The sequence below is a fragment of the Podarcis raffonei genome, chromosome 11 (genome assembly GCF_027172205.1).
Source record: "Podarcis raffonei isolate rPodRaf1 chromosome 11, rPodRaf1.pri, whole genome shotgun sequence".
Classification (NCBI taxonomy): Eukaryota; Metazoa; Chordata; class Lepidosauria; order Squamata; family Lacertidae; genus Podarcis; species Podarcis raffonei.
Window position 1 is genome coordinate 30,048,010 of NC_070612.1, and position 24,514 is coordinate 30,072,523.

Consider the following 24,514-nt stretch of genomic DNA (forward strand, 5'->3'; position numbering starts at 1 on the left):
ATGTCTCCCGCAATGTGCCGTTTGGCCCTAAGGCTGTGTAGGGACCATTATTTCTGCGGAGAATTGGAAGCAACTTGCCTCTTGCCGTTACCATGACAACAGCCCCCATCCTGGTTCAGTAACTTAACAATCGTACAAAAGCAAGCGAGGCAGGTGGGAGCCTTGCTGCAGCTAGAACAAAATGCAGCTAAAAAATGGGAATCCCAGAAAAGGGATTAGAAATACAAGCTAAAAGCTTTGCGGGCAAGGCCGTCCTAAGGTAGCGTGAGAAAAGAAAAGGCAGCACATCTAAATGTCAAATCTTTATTTCCTGAATTGTCCTGAAAAGGGGCCAGTAAGGTCCAAAGCATGTTGGAATGATAAATACATTTTCACCTTTGCTTTTTTGCCACTACTTGCAGGACAGCTATGGCAGGCTAGTTGCAATGGGGGAGAGAGGAGAGGTGCGTCTGTGTGCTAGAAAGGGGAGTGCATTAATCAAACAAAAATGAATGAAAATAAATTATATGTTCTTGGAATGGAAGGGCATTGCTGTGGACAGTCATAGCACAGTGAGGAGTGACTTGATGATTAGAGAGCATGGAATTTGGACAGCATTCCAGATGCAAATGTTGAATATTTTCTATAGGATCTAGAGAAGATCCTTGGAAAGAAAGAAAAAAATCCATTGTGTAAGTCTGTAATGTTTGAAGTTCACTGTTTCCCACACAATGCTTGCTGTGGATTTTGATGCCACTACCATTTGGAGGTGACCTGCAATTAAACCCCATAGCAAGAGAAATTTACCAGAGCCTAGGCCCAAACCAATCTTTCCGCAATGCGCAGATTACAAACGGCTCTTCGGGGAATTTGGAAATAGGTTTTTAAAGAAAATGTGTCTTTCATCCGCACAATGAACACCAGCAAGAGCAATTTAAGTGTTCCTTGAAACCCTGCTCTGCTGTGACGTGACTCACCTTTGGCCTCACCTTCATATGGGACACTGCCCACCAGCTGGCTTTTTCCTACTTCCCAAAATTCATTAAGTATGACCCCCTCCATTAAACTGCCTTTATATTAAGCTTTGAAGTTTTGGCTGTGCAATCACACGCATGCACATGGTCCAATTGCTATTCTTCTAACAATGAACACATGTTTTATTGGCTTGCTTCATTTCCAGCTCATTAAACACAGCTGGGCTTCAATAAGGGATAACAGTAATCATAAAGGAAGGAACTGCGGAATCTTTAAATGCATCTCTATACATTTATCACAGGGTGCGGGGATGGCTTTCCATGCCATGGGATGCCCTGCTGATCACAATACCCAGCACATAAGCTTTTCTGAGTCTGTGCATTAAGGCAGAAAAAATAAAGAAGAGAGAACTTGACCCCCTGATCTGAAATCACAACTGTTGACTAACTCTGCAGCCACAGACGTTGTTCACGCTGCCCTGTATCTCAACATCCCAACTTATGGCAGAGCTGCCCATGCCTGGAATTGGGGCAGCTGAAAAGGATTGGGTTTTATTTCCCAGTAGTAGAACCTGATCGCCTGAAGGCTGATCGCCAAAGAATTGATGCTTTTGAATTATGGTGCTAGAGGAGACTCTTGAGAGTCCCATTGACTGCAAGAAGATCAAACCTATCCATTCTGAAGGAAATCAGCCCTGAGTGCTCACTGGAAGGACAGATCCTGAAGCTGAGGCTCCAATACTTTGGCCACCTCATGAGAAGAGAAGACTCCCTGGAAAAGACCCTGATGTTGGGAAAGATGGAGGGCACAAGGAGAAGGGAACAACAGAGGACGAGATGGTTGGGCAGTGTTCTCGAAGCTACCAACATGAGTTTGACCAAACTGCGGGAGGCAGTGGAAGACAGGAGTGCCTGGTGTGCTCTGGTCTATGGGGTCACGAAGAGTCGGACACGACTAAATGACTAAACAACAACAACAACAAGTAGAATCTAAATCACTGCCATGGTAACAAACAACCCTTAGATCATAGTTTCTCCCAACAATATACATAAGCCCTCTAGCCTTCCATCATTATATTGAAGAGGAAATCCTAAAACAAGCAGGGGCCATGAGAAGACACATGCCATGACCCAACAACATCCCTGTCTACTCTACCACTACCTTCCTGGCACTGAGCTGGAACACCTGAAGGGGGCATTTGGCCAAGGCCATCTAGAAATCTCCCCACGATCAGAAACCCTGCATTCCCTATGGATTTGAGTCCAATAGTTACGTGTTTAAAAGGATTTAATCATACTGGGTTACCTCTAAGTTCTACTCAAAGTAGACCCACTAAAATTAATGAAGCCGATTTCAATACTCTTTGCAGAACTAATATTTGATAGAACCCAAAGTTTGTGCAAATGCAGAATTACTGGCTTGCACCAAAATCCCATTATTCCAGTATCTCCATGAGTCTTCAATTACTCCAGCACAGTCAAAGGCCAGCAGGAGGCTCACAAGCAAGAGATCATCAGGTCAGGAGCTACCCAGGGAAGATTTCAGGTCAAGGTTGCGATATGGTTGCTGCTGATATTGGTCCAGGTTTTACGAATGCTAATTTTTCACTACTGTTTTCACTACTTATTGAATGGCTGGCTGTTTAACACTGCATCTTTTTGTAGCCAGCCATTTTTAGTGATGGTATTTTATACCATTTTTTATGGCACGTTTCTTTGTGCTGCTCCTGTTTTTTATGTATTTTATTATTTTAGTGAAAAATTATGTTGTGTTTCTCCAAGTATGGAAGTAACTCATAAATGTTAAGACACAGATACATACCCCAAAAGACAGTAATAGTACAACTTTCTCATAAGTGACAATAAAAAGTGTTCTAACTTTAATGACGGGAACCCTCAATCCTATGGTCCTCAAACCACTCCAGAGTGGGTTATTGAGGTCAGTGTGGCTGTCATAAAATAAGGTTGTTCAGGACTCCAGCCAAATAGTAAAATGCACTGAAGTCAACAGGATAGCACCCAAGTTCCTTATTGTATACTGAAGACAATAGGACATTTCCTGGAATATCCTAAAATACTAACATAAATAATTGAAACTGAATGGCATTTTTTTAAAAATGAGCTAAGTACATTTTGTGACTAAGTATCATGGTTTTATTATTATATTGTGCCTACTTGCTATTTTCTAAAATTTCATAGTCCACAAAGGGTTTCCCCAGCCATTAGGATGAATTATTTATTCACCGTATATCTGTTCCAAGTTCTAAAGTGCATTATGAAGTGTGCATAAAACTTTGATAAACTATTAAAAGAAACCTATGGATACTACTCCCATTAAAAGGTGTAATATCTGAGAAACCAGTTTCCACCGTATCTTTCTATCCCAACAATTTGCATTTTTACAGCTTGCTTCCGGCATTCTCTCTAGCTTTCCCATAAGATGAGTCTTATTTTCACTGATCGTGAAGCTTTTTATGTTTAAAACAATTAACTAAAAGACAAAATGGCAATCGGGTGGTTAAAGCAGATCCAGAAAGATCTAGAACAGGCCAACCGGCAAACTGAGTCCTTATCAAATTTTATTGAAGACATGGCCAAAAAAAATCGCTCAATATTCCTCCGTTGTTTTCAACAGTTACGTAATAGAGGTTCTCAGGCAATTGGTCACCTAGGGCCCAGAGCCAACCACCTACATACAAATACCACTCAATTTCTATTTTGAGTTTACACGCAAGAAAAACAGCAATTGAAATCCCAGTGCTAGGAATATTCAGAGCCACTTTTGTAAGCTGCGATAACTTTCACTGGCATTATCAATGAAACCTAGCAGGCATATTCTGTAGGCTCAGAAGGTATTCATTATTCAGAATTGGACTAGAGACCTCAGTGCCGACCGACACTTCATAACACTTTGTATAAGGGACTCAGGAAAGATGAAATAAGTGGACCAATTGCCCAGCAACACAGGACACTGGGGATTGTCTGTCCGTAATATTCAAAACAGTGCAGCAAGTTTAACCTTAAAAACCGAAAAAATAATGGTAATCACACCCTTGAGTTATGTAACTTTCATATTACAAAAAAGTACAGCTTTACCTATGGCACTGTCCAATAAGGGCTATTTTGCACATACGCGTTTGGAAATTTAACTGATGGTCTACCACACAGGTGCAATGCCAAAGAACTTTCATATCTACCCTGATGTATCTACAGTGGTACCTCGGTCTACAAACAACCTAGTTCACGAACTATTTGGAACATGAACACTTCAAAGCTGGAAGAAGGTGTTCTGGTTAGCGAACTTTTTTTGGAATCCGAACGTACTCTGTTCAGGGGTGTACTTCTGTTTTGAGAGCCACACTTTTGTTGTCCGGCAGCAGAGAAGGGGGGTCATCATAGCGTTTCCCACAGCTGCAAGGGAGGGAAGCTGCGTACCCACAAGCCAGCTGGTTTGCGGTTGCGCAACTCCTCCCCCCATGCTGCTGCGGGAGGCACATGCTCTAAGGAGCATTTTCCGCATTGGGGGAGGAATCTGTGTGGAACCCAATTCAGCTACTGATTGATTGATTGATTGATTGATTGTGTGACTGCGGAAATGGATAAAAGCACCCCATCCAAACAATGACTATCATCAGTGCAGGTAAGAAAAAATAATAATTTTCATTTTTATCATCTACAATACTATTTTATTTATTTTATAGTACAGTACATTGATTATTTCTTTCATTTTATGGATCAATGGTCTCGTTGGCAAAATTCATGTTAAATTGCTATTTTAGGGGTTCTTTTTAAAAGTCTGGAACAGATTAATCCATTTTGCATTACTTTCTATGGGAAAGCGCACCTTGGTTTAAGAACACTTTGGTTAAGAACAGACTTCCGGGACGGATTAAGTTCATAAACCAAGGTACCACTGTACTCTCAATTTACATTACATAGAGTAGGAACTAGTCATCAAGATTAGAGAATTTGCTGTGTATTGTGAACTGGAAAACATAGACAGAAAGTTAACCTAGGAATTTTAAAGGGGGGGCATTCTTTAGTAAATTCTCTAGAACTATGCATGCCTCTTTCCTGTGCTGTGAACCTTCCACAAAACACAGCTGATTAAGTAGATCATGCCACAACCTAGTTTTATTAGTTCTGTGACAAAGAACAGTTCTGAAATGATCACAGAATAAAATCCTTCATCTTGGTTGTGTTATTTTTGTTGAAGGTTATAATACAACCAGATATATCAAGCATGCCAATTGATTCACCCGTAATTTAATAAAACCCAGAAGTGTGAAAGGAAGGGATAAGTTAAGTTCACATGATTCTTATTTTTCTGGGTGATTTTTAAAATATGTAGACTAAAATCTGCAATGTAAGAAAATCTGAGGGGAAATGAATAATTTCTATGTGCGCACATGGCTCTTCTATATGTGATCTTAACAAATGTACATGGTTGTAATACATTAAAATACAGGGTTACCTTTGTTTCTTCAGCCTAAAGGGCAATTAATGATTCCCTCTGAAATACTGACATCATTGAAACTGCTGTTGCAAATGCACTTGAGGCAGCTTTGTCTCATTGTGCTGTTTTTTTTAAAAAAGTTAATAGTTCATACCACATCAATAAGTCATACATTTTGCAAACACCTAATGGGCTGCTATGGTAAAGAGGCCAGAAAGCATTTCAAAAACCACAATATGATCATTCAGCCCCTTTCCCTCCAAGAGAAACAAGATACTAGTTTAACTTTCTTTCTTAGTTCTTTTTTTAAAAAAATAATGTTTTAAAAGTCTTTAGAAAATGGAAGGCTAAAATTGCACAGGAAATCCTCTATCTACATAAGCCAAGTCTATGCAGCTAACATGTCATTCAGTACCATAATGATAAAAGCTGCATAATATTGCTTCATCCACTGAGGCTAACCTGAATGACTAAAGGAAGGATTTTCAGTGAGGATTAGCATGAAAAGCAGGATCCACTACAAATTAACACCCTATAGAAATAGTTTTGCTGGTTGAAATATTCCCAGTGCATGTGACTATAATGTTTCTGCACATTGGGACTGAAATGACATATGACTTAATTCAATTTGCCATCTGCCTTAAACAAACAGGGATGTTATTCCCCAAGAGATGTTTTCCCCAATTCGTTTCCACTAAAAATCCTGCGATTGATGCTTTATTACAGCTGAACATGAAACATTGTATTCTGAGGTCTGAGACGTGTCTCAGATTTACCATCACCAATAAGTAATACAGAGATACTTCCAGAGTGCTCTATCTGTGTATGGGCAGCATGAACACCTGCTCCTTAGACAGCACGTTTACCTGCAAATTTTTGTACTGTTCAATTAAATGCATAGACAGAAAGACATACCGCCAGGGGCTGCATAAAACAATGTTGTCCTGTCAGTGCAAGGAATTCTGCCTCTGCAATGGGACCTTCTGCCTGCTGTCTTCATATATTCCCCAATTGGCTCTGGGTACCCCCCAGAACAGATTACGGGGTGCAAGGAGACGAGAGGATGCTCCATTGTGTAGGCAGATATCCTGGTGCTAACGGGGACAACTTTGTTGGGTACAACTCTAGATGTTTTGGACTAAAATATGCATAAGCCCCAGAAAGCATGGCAAATGGTCTGGGTTAATGTAGTCCAAAATATCTGGAGAGTACGTGGGTTGAGGAAAGCTACTTTAAGCTGCACCACATTGGCTAGAAAAGGTGGGATCATGTTAACATTAGCTGTGCAGCAATACACAACTGACTTGTACAGTTTTGCTTTGCCACAGCAGCTACATGCCACCCCAACCACAGAACTGCTGGCATAACCACCATCCTATGGCTTGCAAAGTTGCTGGGCTGAGACTGGCACAATCTTGTCTTGCAAGTCCATTTCCCTGGTTTGAAAGAAATGGGGGAATCCTTTCCCCCATTTCTTGTTGTTCTAGGGCAACAGCACTGGAAGAAACAGGAAAAATGCAGCAGAGGACACATTGCACAATCCCAGAAATGAAAGAGCATGTCACGGGATACTGGGATACACGGGATATGCTGCTATACATGGATTTAGTAGCATACATTTTTTAAAGGAAGTCTACAAGGAATTAGAGGCCCTCTTTGAAAAGATGCCTACATGGGGAGAGAGCTCTCTTTCAGTCTAAATTGCCTTATTCAGTTTTACGAAACAAAATGTATGAATTCTGTATGAATTATTCTGTTAAGGGTAAAGGTAAAGTAAAGGGACCCCTGACCATTAGGTCCAGTCGTGGCCGACTCTGGGGTTGCAGTGCTCATCTCACTTTATTGGCCGAGGGAGCCGGCGTACAGCTTCTGGGTCATGTGGCCAGCATGACTAAGCCGCTTCTGGCGAACCAGAGCAGCACATGGAAACGCCGTTTACCTTCCCGCAGTACCTATTTATCTACTTGCACTTTGACGTGCTTTCAAACTGCTAGGTTGGCAGGAGCAGGGACCAAGCAATGGGAACTCATCCCGTCACGGGGATTCCAACCACCAACCTTCTGATCAGAAAGTCCTAGGCTCTGTGGTTTAACCCACAGCGCCACCCGCATCCCTCTGTTAAGGGTAGCCCTATTTAAATAGCTTCCATCCCCTTTCAGCACTGCAGACCTCAACTCAGCTTCAGAAAGCTGCACGACCAACACATGGAGAACTCCTTAGGCATTGCAACACTGTGTTTATGTAATTCTGAAAATCTAATTTATACTACTTAAATATTTCCATAAAGCATGTCTAAAACCCATACTTCACAATAAACTCTCTCTCTTAAGCTTTCAGTTCAAACACCATAGCAAGATGCTGAATACCGATAAATGTTAAAGTTGTTCATTTGGCAATCTGAAAGTACCAATTTCCATTATGTTTTTAACTATGCATGTGATTCATTTTCTGCCCATGTCTTGGCTAAATATCTGGTTACTGCACTGAGCATCCAGCCAGACATGTCAATTGAATAGAACTTATTCTGTTTTCAAGGCACATTGATATAAGCTTTCGTTTCCTTCCTTCTTCTAATTATCCAAATTGGTTGTTAATTTATCTGCACAAGAGAAGACAATGATTAGCCTAGCATGAATGTAATCTCCTTTCACTCATTTTTTGTCCTGCTCTTAAGTTGACTGACATGCCTTTTCAGCAAAGCGTGTAATATCTAATATTCCACTTTGCAATTGTAGAAACTTGCCCCAAGGCCCTTCGTAAAGTTTCTGTACCAAAAACAACAATTTGCCATGAAGTCAACAACTAATTTACTTTTCTTTAAGCACTCCACAGTCACAATCCGAATTCTTCTTATGCATATCAAACAGTTTTCTCCCTTTTAACAGCAACCGGATACTTGATGGGAGTTTGAAGTTCATGTGAAACACTGCCCTACACACAGCTACAACCTCACACCTCAAAGCAGCCTGCTATTAAATTACATTGCTACACCCACCCCACCCACCCTCTGAATCCAGGGGCCAAGCATTGCCCTACAAGGACCTTCAAGTGCTGGTCCTTAGTATATCTCTCACTTTGGGTGAAAGGAGTCCTGAGTTCATGCTTCTCTCAGCAGCCATAATAGGCAGAAGCTCGACGTAAGTAGGTTAAGTAGGGAGTCTCAGGATTTTCCAGTCTGCGCAAGACCACAGAACATTTGGAATACGGCTTTTTGTCTAATGTCACTCACCAAATATTGCAAATTAAATGATCACTTACAATTGTTACAAGCATCCGTGTGACCTGCGCTGAAGGAGAGAGTATGATGGCAGAGTCGACTGGATTTTGAGGGATCACCCATGAATGCTTGCTGGGAAGAAATGTCCATGTTGAGCTTGACCTGGTTTTCAGGAGTCCTTGTTAAATCTGAATTTGGCAGGTTCACGCCACGCATACTGTCCTGATAAACTAGAGATGAGTTCGATCTGTTGAGGCGGTTTAATGACATCTGTACTATGGCTTCATTTAGGAAGACTGAATTCTCACCACAAAAACAGTCCGACTGGTTGTGCCCCATGATCTGTGCAAAGAAAATAAAAAGGGAAATCTAAGCAACCCAAAGCTCTATCCTATCCTCTGACAATACATCCCTTTTTCACACCTTGGTATCATCAACCGGCTTCCCCCAAGAGCAAAGGTTCGGAAGAAAAACCAGTCATCCATCTGCTTCCAGGAAGAGAATAAAGAGAAGCAAAGTTTACATGATGCAAGAGAAAATATAACATATGTCCATGGGAAGCCTCCTTCTGCATTGACGTGTTTAGGATTGTTCTCTGGCTGCTCCCTGTGACGTTAACATATGAGAGTGCTGGAGGTGAAATAGTTAAACAGGTTACCCAATCAGAACCCAGGGGGTGGAGTCAGAGGGACTATAAAACCAGCTCTGGGAGAGGCGAAGGGGGGAGTTCGTTGGGAGTTGGGTGGTTGGTTGGAGTGGAAGTGAATTGGGATAGAGTCTGTGGGTAGGTTGAGTTAGTGTAGCGAAATAAGCTGAGTCAGGAACAGTTAGGGGCTAGGAAGACAAGTAAATATCTGAGAGGTGGTTTAGTGAGTGAGAGCAGGTAGCGGACGTTATAGGTCTGGATAGGCACCCCATGATTGTAATTGACCGATACAGTTTATGAAACCACACGCTTGTTAAACTGCAATAAATTAACAGAAGTTTATGTTCCAATTTAACCCTGACTGGACTCAGCATGGTACCAGTTAGGGCCTGGGTGGTGGCAGCGAGAAATAAAGTGGTGGCACAGGGATCAATAGACGGTGAAACGTCCGGGGACCCTGTGTGATCACCACACTCCCCATCACCCTCTCTTCTCTAAACAGTGAGGCCTATCAGAATGGTACTACTCATACTTGCATAGATGTTGGGGTACTGCAAAAACAGCCTTGGCCTCGAATCAGTCATCTCAACCATTAGTACTTCCCCAATATCCTTTTGTGATTTCCTGTTTCACTATTTTATTTATTTACTAAATTTCACAGGGTGGTTCACAACATAAACTAGCCTTCACCATCCTGGTGCCCCCCAGATGTTTTGGACAACAATATCCATCAGCCTCAGCCTGCATTTGGGTCCAAAAATATCAGGAGGACACCGGGTTGACCAAGGCTGCCCTAAACAAGATACAGTAAGTGGGGCAAATGCAGTAGTGGAGAGAATGAGCTGAGAGAGGAGAAGTCCCTGTTCACACCTCACCTCAGCCATGAACTCGCTAGGTTGGTTCAGAGGCACATGGCTCTCTCTCAGCCTCAGCGTCCCCTCTGCAACGCAGGGGCAATGAAACTGTCCTCCCTCAAAGGGCTTTGGTGATGATCCCTAAGCTAATGTGCACCAGGCAAGTAGAAAAAGTGCTAGATAGCCCAAGTAATGTTCTTCTGGAGAAGATGCTGCATACCTCATTGTTCCCTGGGGAGATCACTGCAGGCAGGCTGCTCTGGCGGCTGTGCTTCCAGTGGCGCAAGATCTTCTGCTGCAGCCTGACTGTGTCCCTCTCCTTCCCCACCATCCTCTGGCTCTCCCTGAGCCTCTCCAGGTTCTGCTGGTAATCCTGCAGCTGGACGTCCAGCTCTCCCTGGTTTTTGCAAAGCAGCTCCTCTCGGTTCAGGCACTCTTTCTCCTTCTCCAGCAAGCAGGTCTCTCTCGCCTCGTGTTCTTGCTGCCGCTGCTCACACTCGCGGTGCCAGCGCTGCTGCTCTTGCTGGAACTGGTGCTGCAGCTTCTGGATATTCGCGAGTTCCTCTTTGGGTTTGAAGTTCCGGTGCTTTTCTTGCTCCGGGAGAGAGGTGCTACGGAAGCTGGGACTCCAGCTGGACCTTTCGTGTTCCTGCAGGAGCAGCTTATGGAGCTCAATGTGGCTGTCCTGGATGGTTACGGCTGCCTTTTCCCCAAAAGACAAACATAGCATCAGTTTCCATTAGATTTTGAGGTGCAAATGGAAAGGACATCATTTAAAACCTTACTCCCAATGGACAGGTGCAATTAACATCATGGGTTGACCACAGCTGGGGGGGAGACCCTAGCAAAGGCTCCAGAGGGCTTGGGAGGTCACTGCCTGATCCAGGGGCACTTGATACTGTCAATTCTGGGGAGGATCTAAATGGGGGTGAATTTCCCTCAACCTGTTCTTAAACTCCATCAGTCACCGAGGCCCTACATCCCTCTGCGCAGCTGTTAGGGTCTGGCTCTGAAGCTCCCACTGTGCCTCCTGCTCCACCTTCCCCACCTTTGGAGTCAGACGCAGTGTCTATCCCCGTCTGTCCAAAGAAGGATGTTGTGCTTGACCCCTCCACCTCTCAGGAGGCAGGGACACCTCTCCCATCACCTGCATCCCCCAGACATCAAGAGGTGTGAACAGATGGTCCAGATTTCAAGCAAGGCAGGTTGCTTGCTAAGAAACAGAACCACTTCCTGGCTAAATTGTGCCCGCCTTGTTCCTTTACAACAGGGCTACACCTGGCATATCGTTGTTGGATCAGCGTCTTCACCTGAGAAGCCATCTCACCTGCTATGTCGTTGTGTATAGAGATGTTTATTGCCTGCTATGCCTTTGAACATTAAAGCTTGGAGAAAGAATCAGCCTCTGAGTATGTGTGCCTCTTCCAAGGGGAGCTGGGACAATGATATAACTATCAAATGGATATATGCCCTGCTAGCTCAGGTGTGGGAGGAAGGCAGGGGAACTTCCATGTGCCTGGCCTCCCAGCTGTGGTGTCACGGCTGCTTAACTGGAGAGGAGAGGGAAGGTGAGGTGAGGTGGCAGGGAGGTCAGCACTGTGCAGGCACATCCACAGGGCCAAACTAGGCTTCTGCCAGTGTGCACACATAGCACCAACCTCCCCATCACCTTGCACACACACCCCATACATGGCAGCGATGCTGCTTCTGGTAGTGCACAGGTGTGCTGTGGTTCCCCCTCTTCACCAGCCACTCCTGTGTTAGACGCGGATTTATGTAAGAGTAAAGACAGACACTGAGAAGTGTGGTGGAAGTGGTGACTTCAATTGGCTGGCATCTGTCTGTCTTGAGGGACAATGGAGTGCGCCTTCAGGGGCTGAAGTCAAACTGCTGCATTGACAGCACCAACGTGAGCTCCCTGGGGTGCAAGCTTGTATGGTGTGTATGGAGGCCCTGGACTGCTCAGATGACAAAGACTCCCCTCTCAGTGGTCCACAAGAAAGCAGAACAATATGTTTGGCTCTAGCTCAGCTGCAGGAGTTGCCGGAAGGAGGCATACAAGTAACTTTAAATTAGTACCCAAGTTGAAATGAAACGAAAATAACTTGACATTTTTTTTTTCTAGAAGGGTGGAGGCAAAGTGGAGGATAGCCCAGTAGAAACCTTGCGTGGGTGGCAGAGAAGGCTGTTGCCAATGTGAAGCATCTCTGGGTCCGGAAAATCATCCCAATTTGCCTCACAGTTGGGCCGGCCCTGAGGCCTCTTGCACCTTTAATAGCCGTGTGGAAGAGGGGATTTCAGCAAGTGCAGCTCACTTTGCAAACTGCTCCTGCTGCAATTCTCTTTTCCGCACAACTCTTAAAAGATACAGGTGTCCTCTTGCATCTGGTCACACTACTTCCAACAGCAACACCAAAGCAGAAGCAAGGGGAGAAACGGAATGGCAATGGGATGCCCTCTGCTCCGGCCAGCAGGACATCCGGCAGTAGCCCATGCATGAGCTACTCTTTCCCCTGCCTGCTGCAACTAGCAAGGGGCCATTGTACAGCTCTGTACCTCCATTTGCTGGGCCCTGCACAGCGAGGATGGGATCAGGCCCATACTTTCCAGGACCAGTGAAGGTGGTGTTATAAACAGACAGATTTCTGCCAAAATATTGGTTTCATTCTAATTCTCAAAAAAAAGATAGCAGTTGTGGGCAACAAACACACAATTTCGTCAATACCTGGATGCTGTACAAGAGGCGGGTTAAATTCTGGATAGTCTGTACAATCTAAAGAAAGAAAAGAAATGTTTGTCGTTGTTGTTTACAAAATACAGTAAGTTCCAAGGCAAACAATACTAGTAGATTTTGTAATGGAAGCAACTCACCTCAGTTTGCGCAGAAGCAGCAAAATGCTTGCCTCCTTCCTACAAACATACAATGAGGTTAGCTTTTTTTGTAGTAGATCTAGACTGCCACCTTCTGGTAAGTCTCTTACAATGTCTAAATACTTGCATTTTGCAAATGTCAGGGGGTTGTGGGGTGTTTTTTTTAAGCAATGGAGTGTGCTAGAAATGGTGTGCTACAAAATTAATCATGCATTCTTGGTACGAAAGAAGTAAGTGGATTTAAGGATTGTTTAAGGTGGTTGCTTATTTAAATTGCTCAGGCGATGAAAGTGCTGTGGCAAGGTGAAGTAGGGGGTCTGGAGAAGGCATAGCTGTCAACCTTCCTTTTTTCGCGGGAAATTCCCTTATTCCAGTGCCGTTTCCTGCTGCTTCCTGCTGCTATCCCGGATTGTTAGATATCCCGTAGACTGTCCCCAGGACAGGTGAGGCTGCTGATCCCTTATTTTCAAATCGAAAGTTGACAGCTATGGGAGAAGGTGGCAATAGGGGTATAGTATGGGGGGGACTCAGGCCCTCCAGGCTGCTCTATCTGGCCCTCAGGATTCCCCCAGGTCACAAGCTTCCCAAGCTGCCCCCTGCCACCGCCCCCATCAGCCCTGTTTCACACCCTCCGTGCATATATTTGCCTGGCTGAACTAACCTGGAACTGTGACAAGGCTTCTTGGCTGCCTTGACAGAGCATGGAAAGGAATGGGTGAATATGGAAAAGAATAGCCTCATGTGCAAACACGTATTGCTCTTCCCACTTTTGCCTCTTGCTCCTCACGCCGCTGGCATGTGACCCCTGGAATTTGCCTGGAGGGGAGGGAGTGTGGCCATTGGGCTGAAAATGCTTCAGCACCTCTAGGGTAGAAGGTGATAACCAGGGGGAAAGGACTGGGCACTGCGTGTATCAGATTTGGCGCCTTGATATTGAGCCAGTGTGGTGTAGTGGTTAAGAGCGGTAGTCTCGTAATCTGGGGAACCGGGTTCGCGTCTCCGCTCCTCCACATGCAGCTGCTGGGTGACCTTGGGCTAGTCACACTTCTCTGAAGTCTCTCAGCCTCACTCACCTCACAGAGTGTTTGTTGTGGGGAAGGAAGGGAAAGGAGAATGTTAGCCGCTTTGAGACTCCTTAAAGGGAGTGAAAGGCGGGATATCAAATCCAAACTCTTCTTCTTCTTCTTCTTGATATTCCTGAACAGAAACACCGTGTGCATGGCTTTGACAGAATGTTCATCAAGTACCCTACCTGATCCAGCATGTGAGCTTCTGTGAAGCTGTTTGCATCATTGACATCTGAATCACAAGGCTCTCTATCCTTCAGTTCTGTATCTAATGATTAAACCATCAGGAAAAGACAGGAGTCAGATGTACAAAATTAAGTGTATAACACATGTAACCATTCAGCATAAATTATTCCTAGTTCTTCCCCTGCACTGCTCTATCTTCCTCCTTTTTCTCCTTTTTTCCTTTTTTGTTCCACTTCTCCAATTCATTTCCTTAAGTTCTAATATCCCAGTTGTGATACCTGCATTTTCAGCTTTTTATTTGTCTCTCTGCACTATCTTCAAAAATCAATAGTATTTTACATTTTAAAACCAAATTAGATAATAGATAGATAGATGATCTATTAAAGCCATCCAATTAGACTTTAATTTGATTTTGACCTGTTTTTAGGAGGTAATTTAATTATTGTTTGATTTTATACTAATGTTATATATTTGATGTTAGCCGGCCTGAGCCCGAATTCGGCCGGGGAGGGCGGGATATAAATAAAAGTTTGATGATGATGATGATGATGATGATGATGATGATGATAGAGGCAACTGAGGACTGAGCAAGCTCTCTTGATTTTTGGTTGCTGTTTTTTTTTTAAAAAACCTGATATGGTAATTCTGTGCCAACAGGAATTTTGTGATGTGCAAAAAGTATGCAAATTAAGAAAAGATACGCAAATCTTTATGTTTGTTTTTGCATAATTTTACTTTTGTTTTTCAAGGGTGGAGGACAGGGCAAAGAACTATGCAGACTACTGAGGCATCCGTACCTAATATTGGTTGTCCACATGATTTATCAAAGTGTGCTTGTAGTTTGTATGTAGGATTGTAAACACATTCGTGACTCCTACAGCACCACTCTCTATAAATCATGGGAGCTTGTGCTTGAATTGGAGACTCCCACATCAAGTGTTTAGAGGCCTAGCAGACATTACTAGGACAGCTGCAGCCCACAATATAGAACTGGCGGAACTGGCCCCATCCTGTAAACTGTAACATTCATCAGAATATCTGTACTTTAAAAAATAAATGTAAATAGAAGGTATTAAAATAAATTGCCTTGAACATTTTAAAGGGATGGTTTTAAATATCTGAGTAATGTCTCTCAAGCAAATCAGAAAGTCGCACACTACACATCAGATTATTTAGTGAAGTTGCAATGCAGAGCAATAAAAAATATTTTTAAAGCAATATAAATTTGCCCCTGATTTACAGGACAGTCCTGAAAACGTATTTCCACAAATGACTCCTATGTGGAGATTCCTCTTATTGGATGAACTGGCCCCAAGAAAGTATACAGAATATGAAGCACTTTTCTTTGCTGATCCTGTTTTGCATTACATTTTGAAAAGGATTAAATAAATAAGCATGGTAAATTTAGCACTGGGACAATTAGAAGGTATTAGTGCTTACTAACAATCAGTGAAAGATTCGCAGTCTTCAGCTTCACCAAGACGTTCTGTCATGCTCGATTCTTCAGTACTCTCTTCTGTTGAGAGGTCTGTTTCATTCATCTGTGATAATCTTACAGCCGCATGGAGGTTTTCCGCTGTAGAAAGAAAGTAAGTTTAGGCTTTCAGTCAATAATTTAGGGTATCCCCCCTAATTAATGCTGGTGAATGCATGTTTCCCTTATATCAATTATGAACTATTTCTTCTTCTCCATGTGAAACAACTATGAGTGACTATTGGAATCATTTAAAGTTATTTTTACATTGCATTCCTTAACCTTTATTGGTGTATCGACTTTCTAATGAGCAGCTTATAAGCATGATGTTTTTTAAAAATCTGAACAAACTTAGTAATGAATCAGAAAACTCACTGTAGAAATTTGATGATGTGACAGATTTAGCAAGAAGGCTGTTCTCCTGAACCTTTTACCTAAAACAGCTGTTGCTCTCCAGATGTTGTTGGACTACAACTCCCATCAGTCCAAGCCAGCATGGTGAATGGTTACGGATATCAGGAACTGTAGTTTGATAACATCTGGATGGCCACAGTTTAGCCAACCATCTTTTAAAGCCTGGGTCTAGAACACCAGAGGTGTATCAGGTCTTTCTCCCATACTTTCAAGAGGTGCATATTAAGAAAGGGTCATGAAGAGAGAGAGAGAGAGATCTTTTTTGCACTTTGATGCTGGCTCCCCAGGTTTGGATTCACATAACTGGTACTTTGAGCCACAGCTTAATAGGAGCTGTTGTACAATAGTGACCAATCGCACAGTAGTCACTGAATGTGGTGATTTTACAAGAGACATGTGAAAAGCGACAAAGGAGAGGACATGCCCATAGGGAAGAGTGGGGTGCCCATGGATGAAGCCTTACCTTCCTTGAGAGCAGCTGCCAGGAGTGAGGCCACTTGAGGTGTTTCTCCAGAGTCAGGTTTTATCAGCAGGTGTGGTTCTACATGGACATCTTCAAAGCCACTCATGTCTCCAAGCTTTGCATAGATATTCAGCTTATCTTCTAAGTAGCTACAGATCTGTTGGTCCTGGTTACTCAAAATTACTGCCAAGAAACAAATCCATGCATTAGGCCAACAACCACCATCGTTATTGCTTACTACTCTGTATGCTGAATCACTATTGGGAGAGGGGACCCCATCTGGCTTCTGTAACATGAAACTGATTTCTGACTGTTCCAATTTTTTGTCTACTTCAGCAAATTATCATTATAACGTTGCTTTTCAACAGCTGCATCACGCTAGTATGCTAAACCCAGAACACTAAAGAGGCATGGTTGTTGCCAGAGTGATGTACATCTACGTCAGAATACCTTCCCACAGAGCCACAGCCATTTCTCAGTGGTGCAACCTCACCTAGTTGTCATGTGGTACCTTACCATGAAGAAATGGCTCCCATGTGGCGATAGGGGCTTGTGAAAGAGTCCTGTGAAGGTAGACTAAAGGGTCTTGGTTGTCAATTGCCCACAAGCCAGAGGTTCCCCACTGCTGGAATGCTGAAAGGTGCCCCACAACCATTGGCAGCTCCTATTACTCAGAAGTCAGGGTGAACTGAGGGGTGGCGGCAGACACAGGTGTGAATGTCGGAGGCCCTCAAGGTAGATGGGTGTTCTTTACACCAAGTATTTTTTTAAAAAAAGCCATTTTATTTCAAGAGAACTAGGGCAAATACCATACCTTGACATTTTTGAATTTTGGCTGCTCTGGCTTCAGCTATTCTTCGGTCATCATCAGATTCGCTCATTTTTCCTTCTTCCTCTGGACAACTGGGTGAAATGTAAACAAAGAGAATACAGCCAACTCTCTCTCTCTTTCCCTCTCAAGCAATTAATGTATAAAATAGAGGTGTGTATGTGCAGACACACACGCAGCACAAGAAGCAAAACATACGCACTTTGCACTTAAGAGTATATGCAAAATCTCAATTTGTATCATTCCACAATAGCTATTCCTGGTCTTGACATGTTTAGAAGAATAACCTCAGTGAAAATGTATTGGATCAGATTATTTTGTTGCTGTGAACTGCCTTGTGTATAGTAATATAGAAAGGCAGTATATAACTTAAAAGTGAAGTGAAATGTGGCAACTGATTCATTTTTTTTTTTTAACAGAGCACAATATGAAGCAAATAAGCTTGCAGGACAATCCTATGAATGTTTACTTGGCAGCAAGTTCTACTGTATTCAATGGAATTTACTGGCTCTTAAGCATGCTCAGGATCGCAACCTTAACAGCTATGTATTTTAGAATCATAGAATCATAGAGTTGGAAGAGACCACAAGGGCCATCGAGTCCAACCCCCTGCCAAGCAGGAAACACCATCAGAGCACTCCTGACATATGGCTGTCAAGCCTCTGCTTAAAGACCTCCAAAGAAGGAGACTCCACCACACTCCTTGGCAGCAAATTCCACTGTCGAACAGCTCTTACTGTCAGGAAGTTCTTCCTAATGTTTAGGTGGAATCTTCTTTCTTGTAGTTTGGATCCATTGCTCCGTGTCCGCTTCTCTGGAGCAGCAGAAAACAACCTTTCTCCCTCCTCTATGTGACATCTTTTTATATATTTGAACATGGCTATCATATCACCCCTTAACCTCCTCTTCTCCAGGCTAAACATGCCCAGCTCCCTTAGCCGTTCCTCTATTTTCTATCACTAGTAACTACAGTTTAATGATCTCCCATGCTACCTGTATATGTCTCCTTAAGAAAATCACATCGATAAAAGAAAATCTGCCAAACCAAAATCAAATCTGAACCAGCATTTCTAGACATGATTTACACTCAAGTAAAGAAATAAATAAATGTAAAAAAAGCAATGCAGAAAGGGTCTGCCTGTACCTTTCCACTGCCTCTTGAACCTGCCTCATCCAATGACTGCGTTCCTCTTTGGAACTGGTATGAATTTCATACATCTCGGGCCCAGTAGATGAGGCACTAATCAGGAACATCCCTCGCTCCTCATTGGCTACTTCTCTGACAATAAGTTTCTGGAGGGCTATAACTGCAGGTTTCTGGTCCTACACAGAAGGAACCACGAAGTATTTATTATTACTATCATCATTACTATTACTACTACTTCTTCTACTACCACCACCAACCCTACAACAGCAGGTCCCAGGGCAGGTTACAAACATCTAAAATTAAGAATTTAAAACAGATTAAAGTCACAAGAATAGGGCAGGCCCTGAAAACACACATTTCAGGTGTCAAAGGCCACAGTAAAAGGGTGTGTTGTCAGTAGAATGTCAGAGCAATTTTTAATCATGGAAACTTTGGGAGAACAATTATGTTTGAAATGCACTGCAGGTCTTTGCAGATACCAGTATCAATCAGGACTAGTATAACTCGCTTTATTCGGGAAAGCACATGGTCTTTCATGTTACTGAATGTGCCTTGCATTTTCCTTTAATGCGGCTTGTGTTGCAGAATAAAATCATTGAATGCACTGGTAAAATGTCTATGGCATACTAAAAACTCTGTTTTATTACTGAATAGATAATAATGACCATGTTCCAAGACTTCTGGGGCGAGATACTAGGGTACTCTTTATTTAAATGCACTGGGCTTTAAAATACATAACTTTGGCTGGATCATGCCCAGTGTTTATTATGTTCACATATTATAAATAAAGCATTTAACCCTTGTGTAAAAAAAGTATTTATTCACAGCATACTTGGGATTTTGTTAAACTACACAGCAGCATATAAATGTTTGAAATAATCAAACCTTGATAAAAGGTTTTATGATTAGACCCGATACCAAAAAGAAACCCAGATATAACTAACAGGCAGGTACCAAAAGAAGAAGTCTGGATATAGGCATTGTTACATGATATAATACAAAAGTGCAATTAACATTTTTAGAGAATCATACTTACAACAGCTGCAAAAATATATTTTTGATCTTTTTCTTGTAAAAACAGCATCACGTCATTTAGAAGGAGGGCTAATATATCTTTCAAAAAAGAAAGGAAATAAGTATCACCAATTAATTTATTACTTCATCATAACAAATTTAAAAAAAATGGAAACAAACACAATTAAAATACATAAATAAAAATGTCTTAAAGGGACCTATATCTAAATCACTGACTAAATTAAAATTCTAAAAATGCCTTTAAAACATTTCTTCTTTTATATTGGGAAACAAATAGAATGCTTCCCTTACAATTGATTTTCCAGCACTAGGCTCAAGATAAAACAATATTTACCGAGGTCTTCATCATTCAATGAAATTCTCCCCTGCCCTCCCCACCAAAGGCCTTGGCAGAAACTTTTCTTTAAATAAGTAAATTGCACATGAATGGTTTGGGACCAGATTGCTTAAAACAAGGCTGGGAAGAAGGGAAATCATTATCTACTAGAAGATTGCTAGGAGATTTGTAGTAGATCACCTATAGTAGAAGGGTTTCTGACTCAATTGTGCAACGGCAGCAACAACTAAATAGCCTTCTCTCCCCATCCTGCAAATAGCCTGGGAGTACATTTGTGTGGAAATAATTTGTGAGCTTGGTTCAAGTATTGATCACATATTTCTAGGCTGCACGTATAGTAGGCTCAGAAACATCCAGTTACTTAATACTTTTATGTACTTCTGCCTTGGCTTTGCCACTGTTAGACTTGGCTCAGACTGGTGGACCTCAGCCCAAATATCCCACTAGCCTGAAGTCTAGCCACTTTTACTAGAAGGACTGCCTGCCCTGAAATCAATCTCTCAGTGTCTTGATCTCTGGCCCACCACATGAAATTCGTGGGCACCATGGACAGGGACTTTTCAGTGATGGCCCCACAACTCTGGAATTCCCTTTGCACAAATTCCAAAGGAAATGCCTGCTTATTGATGGCTTTTGAGTGCGTTTAAAATATATATATATTTAATTAGCTCTGCCTTCCATTGATGGCTTTGTTTGACTTCATTTTTTATAATGTTATATTGTTTGACATATTGTATTTATTAACTGCTGTGAGCTGCCTTGTGAAGGCTTTATCCTAAAATACAGGATATCAATATGTGCAAAAATAAATACATTTAAACTCATAGTTTTGGGGAGGTTTAAAGCTCTTCAAAACTGTGGTTTAAGAATCACATTAGAAAGCAGGCCACTGATGTCAAATATGTTACAACCAGAATTACTTTTGTTCTCTTTCTTTATTTTTGTGGAAAGGGATAAATGATCGAACAATCTTAACTTTGGGAGGAAATTTAATGTAAGAAAATGGTGTGAGTATCTGTTTAATACTAAATGTTTCAAATCTGTAAAGGCAAACCAGAAGACTGTGTTCTCTTTTCCATGACGTATATGGATCAGTGCCTAAATATGAGACACCTTTTCCTGCAGAATACTTTTTTATGCCATTGTGTCAGGAACCCATGTCTCTTGTTTAGAAGCCAAAGAGAAATAACAATACACAATTCTTCAAAAGCATGCAAGGAACTTAAAACTGCAAGGACCTTTGAAGCGTCCCGTAGCCGTTTTCCAATAGACTAAACCCTCCTTCAGAAGTGTCCTCTCTTTCTTGATAAGATCCTGCTTCCTGAAAACATGGCCATTTTTCAGCTTGGTATATGTTTTGTTTTCAATCTTACTGAGAATCTCCATCAATTTCTGTTTTTTCTCATATTCATTGACTTGCAAATCAACTGCTGCAATCATATCCTTGATTAGGGAAAGGGCTTTGCATAAGTCTTGGTGTTCTTCAGTTCCTTCTATTAAAAAGCAAACAAATATATATACATAAATATAAGAATATATACACACACTCTCTGTATAAGCAAACAAGGGAAACCATTTCTCCTTAAATAACTGGAGTGGATTTTCACAAGAGACGCCCAAGCGCATGTTGTCCAATTTATTTCTGTACATAGTTCATGGCCTATGAATTCCACCCTAAAAAAATTCTAATTAAATACGTGGCTCTGAGGCTTATTGTGTATGTGGTTTGAGACAAAAACACATATAATGATAATAACTGTTCCAGGATTAATATCTGCATTCCTTTTCCATGCAATATATGCTTGCTTTGTATTACTGAAAATATGGCTACTGCCCTTCTGGGTCCCAGTAATAATCAATGTGACGAAGATATAATGGCCAGTCCAGTTCTTGCCACTGCTTTCATTCAAGAAAAAAACGCCTTGACGAAATGGGTTCCTATGAAAAGCAAATGGAAGGGAGACGTGAAATTGTGGTCCACCTGTTGTTTACTTTAGGTGGATATTTTATTGTTCACAATGTGAGAAACTAGGGAAAAATCTTTGGTGCCCCTAATATTTTTCAACAGAGCAAACCTTGAGAATTTCTGATGGTATGTGAATTAAAATTATGGCTTACCTTTGGAATACTGCAATATTCTCTCCACCAGAACTGGGTACTTTGTGATTCTTTGAGTAACAAGCAGAATACATTCTGGGATTCCTCTACGTCGAGCCAAAAGATTACTGTTCCGTAGCTTTAAAAACAGATAGAATTTTTAAATACAGCCCTTGTTTGATGTATTTGATATGCAGGTTATGTTTAGCCTATGTTTAACAGGGTCTTTTTCTGATTAAATCCAATGAAAATTCATATTATTCTCTTTATCTAGCTACAATAAGGGACGCAGGTGGCGCTGTAGGTTAAAGCACAGAGCCTAGGACTTGCCGATCAGAAGGTCGGCGGTTCGAATCCCCACAACGGGGTGAGCTCCCGTTGCTCGGTCCCTGCTCCTGCCAACCTAGCAGTTCGAAAGCATGTCAAAGTGCAAGTAGATAAATAGGTACCGCTTCAATAAAGCGAGATGAGTGCCGCAACCCCAGAGTCGGCCACGACTGGACCTAATGGTCAGGGGTACCTTTACCTTTACCTAGGTACAACATTTGTATGATGCAGTCAATAAGATAACTAACTATATAACTGAATTCTTCTGAAGGATATGATAATTTCCCCAGGTCAGTGAATCATTAGAGCAGCCATCCCTAACCCGTTGCTTCCCATCTGGCATTGTAATACAACACCCATCATCCTTGACCATAGGCCATGCTGGCCGAGGCTGATGGGCGTTGAGTCCAACAACATCCAGGGGGGAAGATGCTTTCTGGAATAAGCATTCCTACCTGTGATACCTTTCTTTTCTTTTTTACATTGTGAATCTCTCCTGCCAGATTAAGGTAATTTTTACTTATCTTACTTTTAGGGTTTGCATCATCAACCTGGTCAATAGAAAACAAGGTCTTCAACAGATTAACTAGTGTGAATTATTACTTTAGTTTGAAAGGTTATTGTGGTGGTTTTGAAATAAAAATAATCCAAACGAAAGAAGACCAGCACTAGCGGCTGGAACACCTGGAACACCTGGGATGCTGAAGAGGACAACTAACCATCATTGGTGGTGTCCAGCATATCTCGTTTGCTCCTTCTGAGACTAGTGGGAAGACCTAGCCCTGAAGATCTCAGAACTATATTCAAGGTAGGCTTCTGTGGGTCACCAGAATGCTGCAAAATCAGCACTAAGGTGGGTCAGGTTAGCTTCCTTGCTTTATGTTGCTAATCTTGATTTGCATTTGTTATTAAATTTAGATTGTTTATTGTAGCTTTAAATATGTTGGCTTTGTTGTATCTGAATTTGTGGTTAAGTATTGTAAGAAACTATGTGGATTTCTTTGGTGAGGGGAGTTTCCCCCAAATCTGATACTGTATTTTGATAGTAAGTTGAAGTTAATTGTAAGCTTTACTAAACGTCTTCTTCTTTTTTTTACATTCAGTTTGTTAAATTGATACATTATATTTGTTAAAACCTGACTTAAAGCTATGGGCCTGTTTTTAGAATGGAACCCAACAACAAAAGTGACCTATGCCGATTAATTTTGTGCCTGCACTTTGTAATAAATTCACTTCTTTAAAAGAAGCCTCTGTTAGGGAAAATGTAATTATACAATAATAAATTAATAATAATAATTTGCATAGGACTTTCAAGTGTTCAAAGTGCTTCACATACATGATCCAGTATCCCCATGATCATTATCTCTCATCGTACAGACTGAGGAGGGGGAGATTGAGGATGAAAGAGAATGACTTGCTTAGGGCTACTAGTGAATTCAAGACACACAAAATTCTAACCGGCGACTTCCTGATTTGCAGCTCAGACTTGAGCTTCTGTGCTACACCAGCTTTGTTCAGGCATGTTACTATTAAGGATACATTCATTCCAGCATTTTTTCTACAGAAGTAGCTGAGATTCCTGGATTGCAGGGGGCTGGACTAGACGACCTTTGGGGTCCCTTTCATCTCTACAGTTTTATGATTCTAACTCACCTGCTATTGCCAACTTACTTTGATGAAGTTCTGAAACTTTTTATTCTGTTGCAGTTCTTTGAAAAGACTCACTGCTTCTTTCTGATGACTACAAAATTCCCCATATATCATCTTCATTTTGTTTGCATTCTCTTCTGAAAACTGATAAAAAGCAGCAATTAAAAATAGTACTCATGGAATATCAAATGCCTTACATTGAAAATGTTACTAAGCCATACAAAGCCACGCACATCAGTCAGATTAATGGCTAACCTCTGAAGGCAGTGGGAATCAAATAAAGTCTACACATGTCTGACTACAATTTATGTATTCAGTGGAGAGTTTTCACGTAAGTAATAAGACTAATATGTAGGGCCCCCCCTCAAATATTTAATTGTGGCCAAAGGTATCCAAAGGATTATTTTTAACAAAGACTAATTCACTATATGAGGAAATAAGTAAAGCCATTTATAGGCCAGAAGTGAAGACTGATTATGTTCTGCATTATT

At 41.7% G+C, this 24,514-nt stretch overlaps 1 protein-coding gene across 9 annotated transcripts in view; it reads right to left on the minus strand.

Annotated features, from left to right (window-relative positions):
* ARHGEF28 (Rho guanine nucleotide exchange factor 28) overlaps positions 1-24,514 on the minus strand; it is a 133,729-nt gene that overhangs the window by 18,724 nt on the left and 90,491 nt on the right. For 8 of the 9 annotated variants that reach the window (XM_053408016.1, XM_053408014.1, XM_053408013.1 and 5 more), the window contains 13 exons: positions 24,045-24,167; positions 22,068-22,185; positions 21,188-21,442; positions 19,614-19,690; positions 18,575-18,753; positions 17,416-17,504; positions 16,602-16,784; positions 15,695-15,826; positions 14,250-14,332; positions 12,998-13,036; positions 12,852-12,899; positions 10,347-10,829; positions 8,668-8,968 (listed from right to left, as the gene is read on the minus strand). In XM_053408016.1, coding sequence (XP_053263991.1) covers positions 8,668-8,968; positions 10,347-10,829; positions 12,852-12,899; positions 12,998-13,036; positions 14,250-14,332; positions 15,695-15,826; positions 16,602-16,784; positions 17,416-17,504; positions 18,575-18,753; positions 19,614-19,690; positions 21,188-21,442; positions 22,068-22,185; positions 24,045-24,167 — 2,110 coding nt within the window. The remainder of the gene's footprint in view (positions 1-8,667; positions 8,969-10,346; positions 10,830-12,851; positions 12,900-12,997; positions 13,037-14,249; positions 14,333-15,694; positions 15,827-16,601; positions 16,785-17,415; positions 17,505-18,574; positions 18,754-19,613; positions 19,691-21,187; positions 21,443-22,067; positions 22,186-24,044; positions 24,168-24,514) is intronic. The other variant, XM_053408015.1, reaches the window with a different exon arrangement.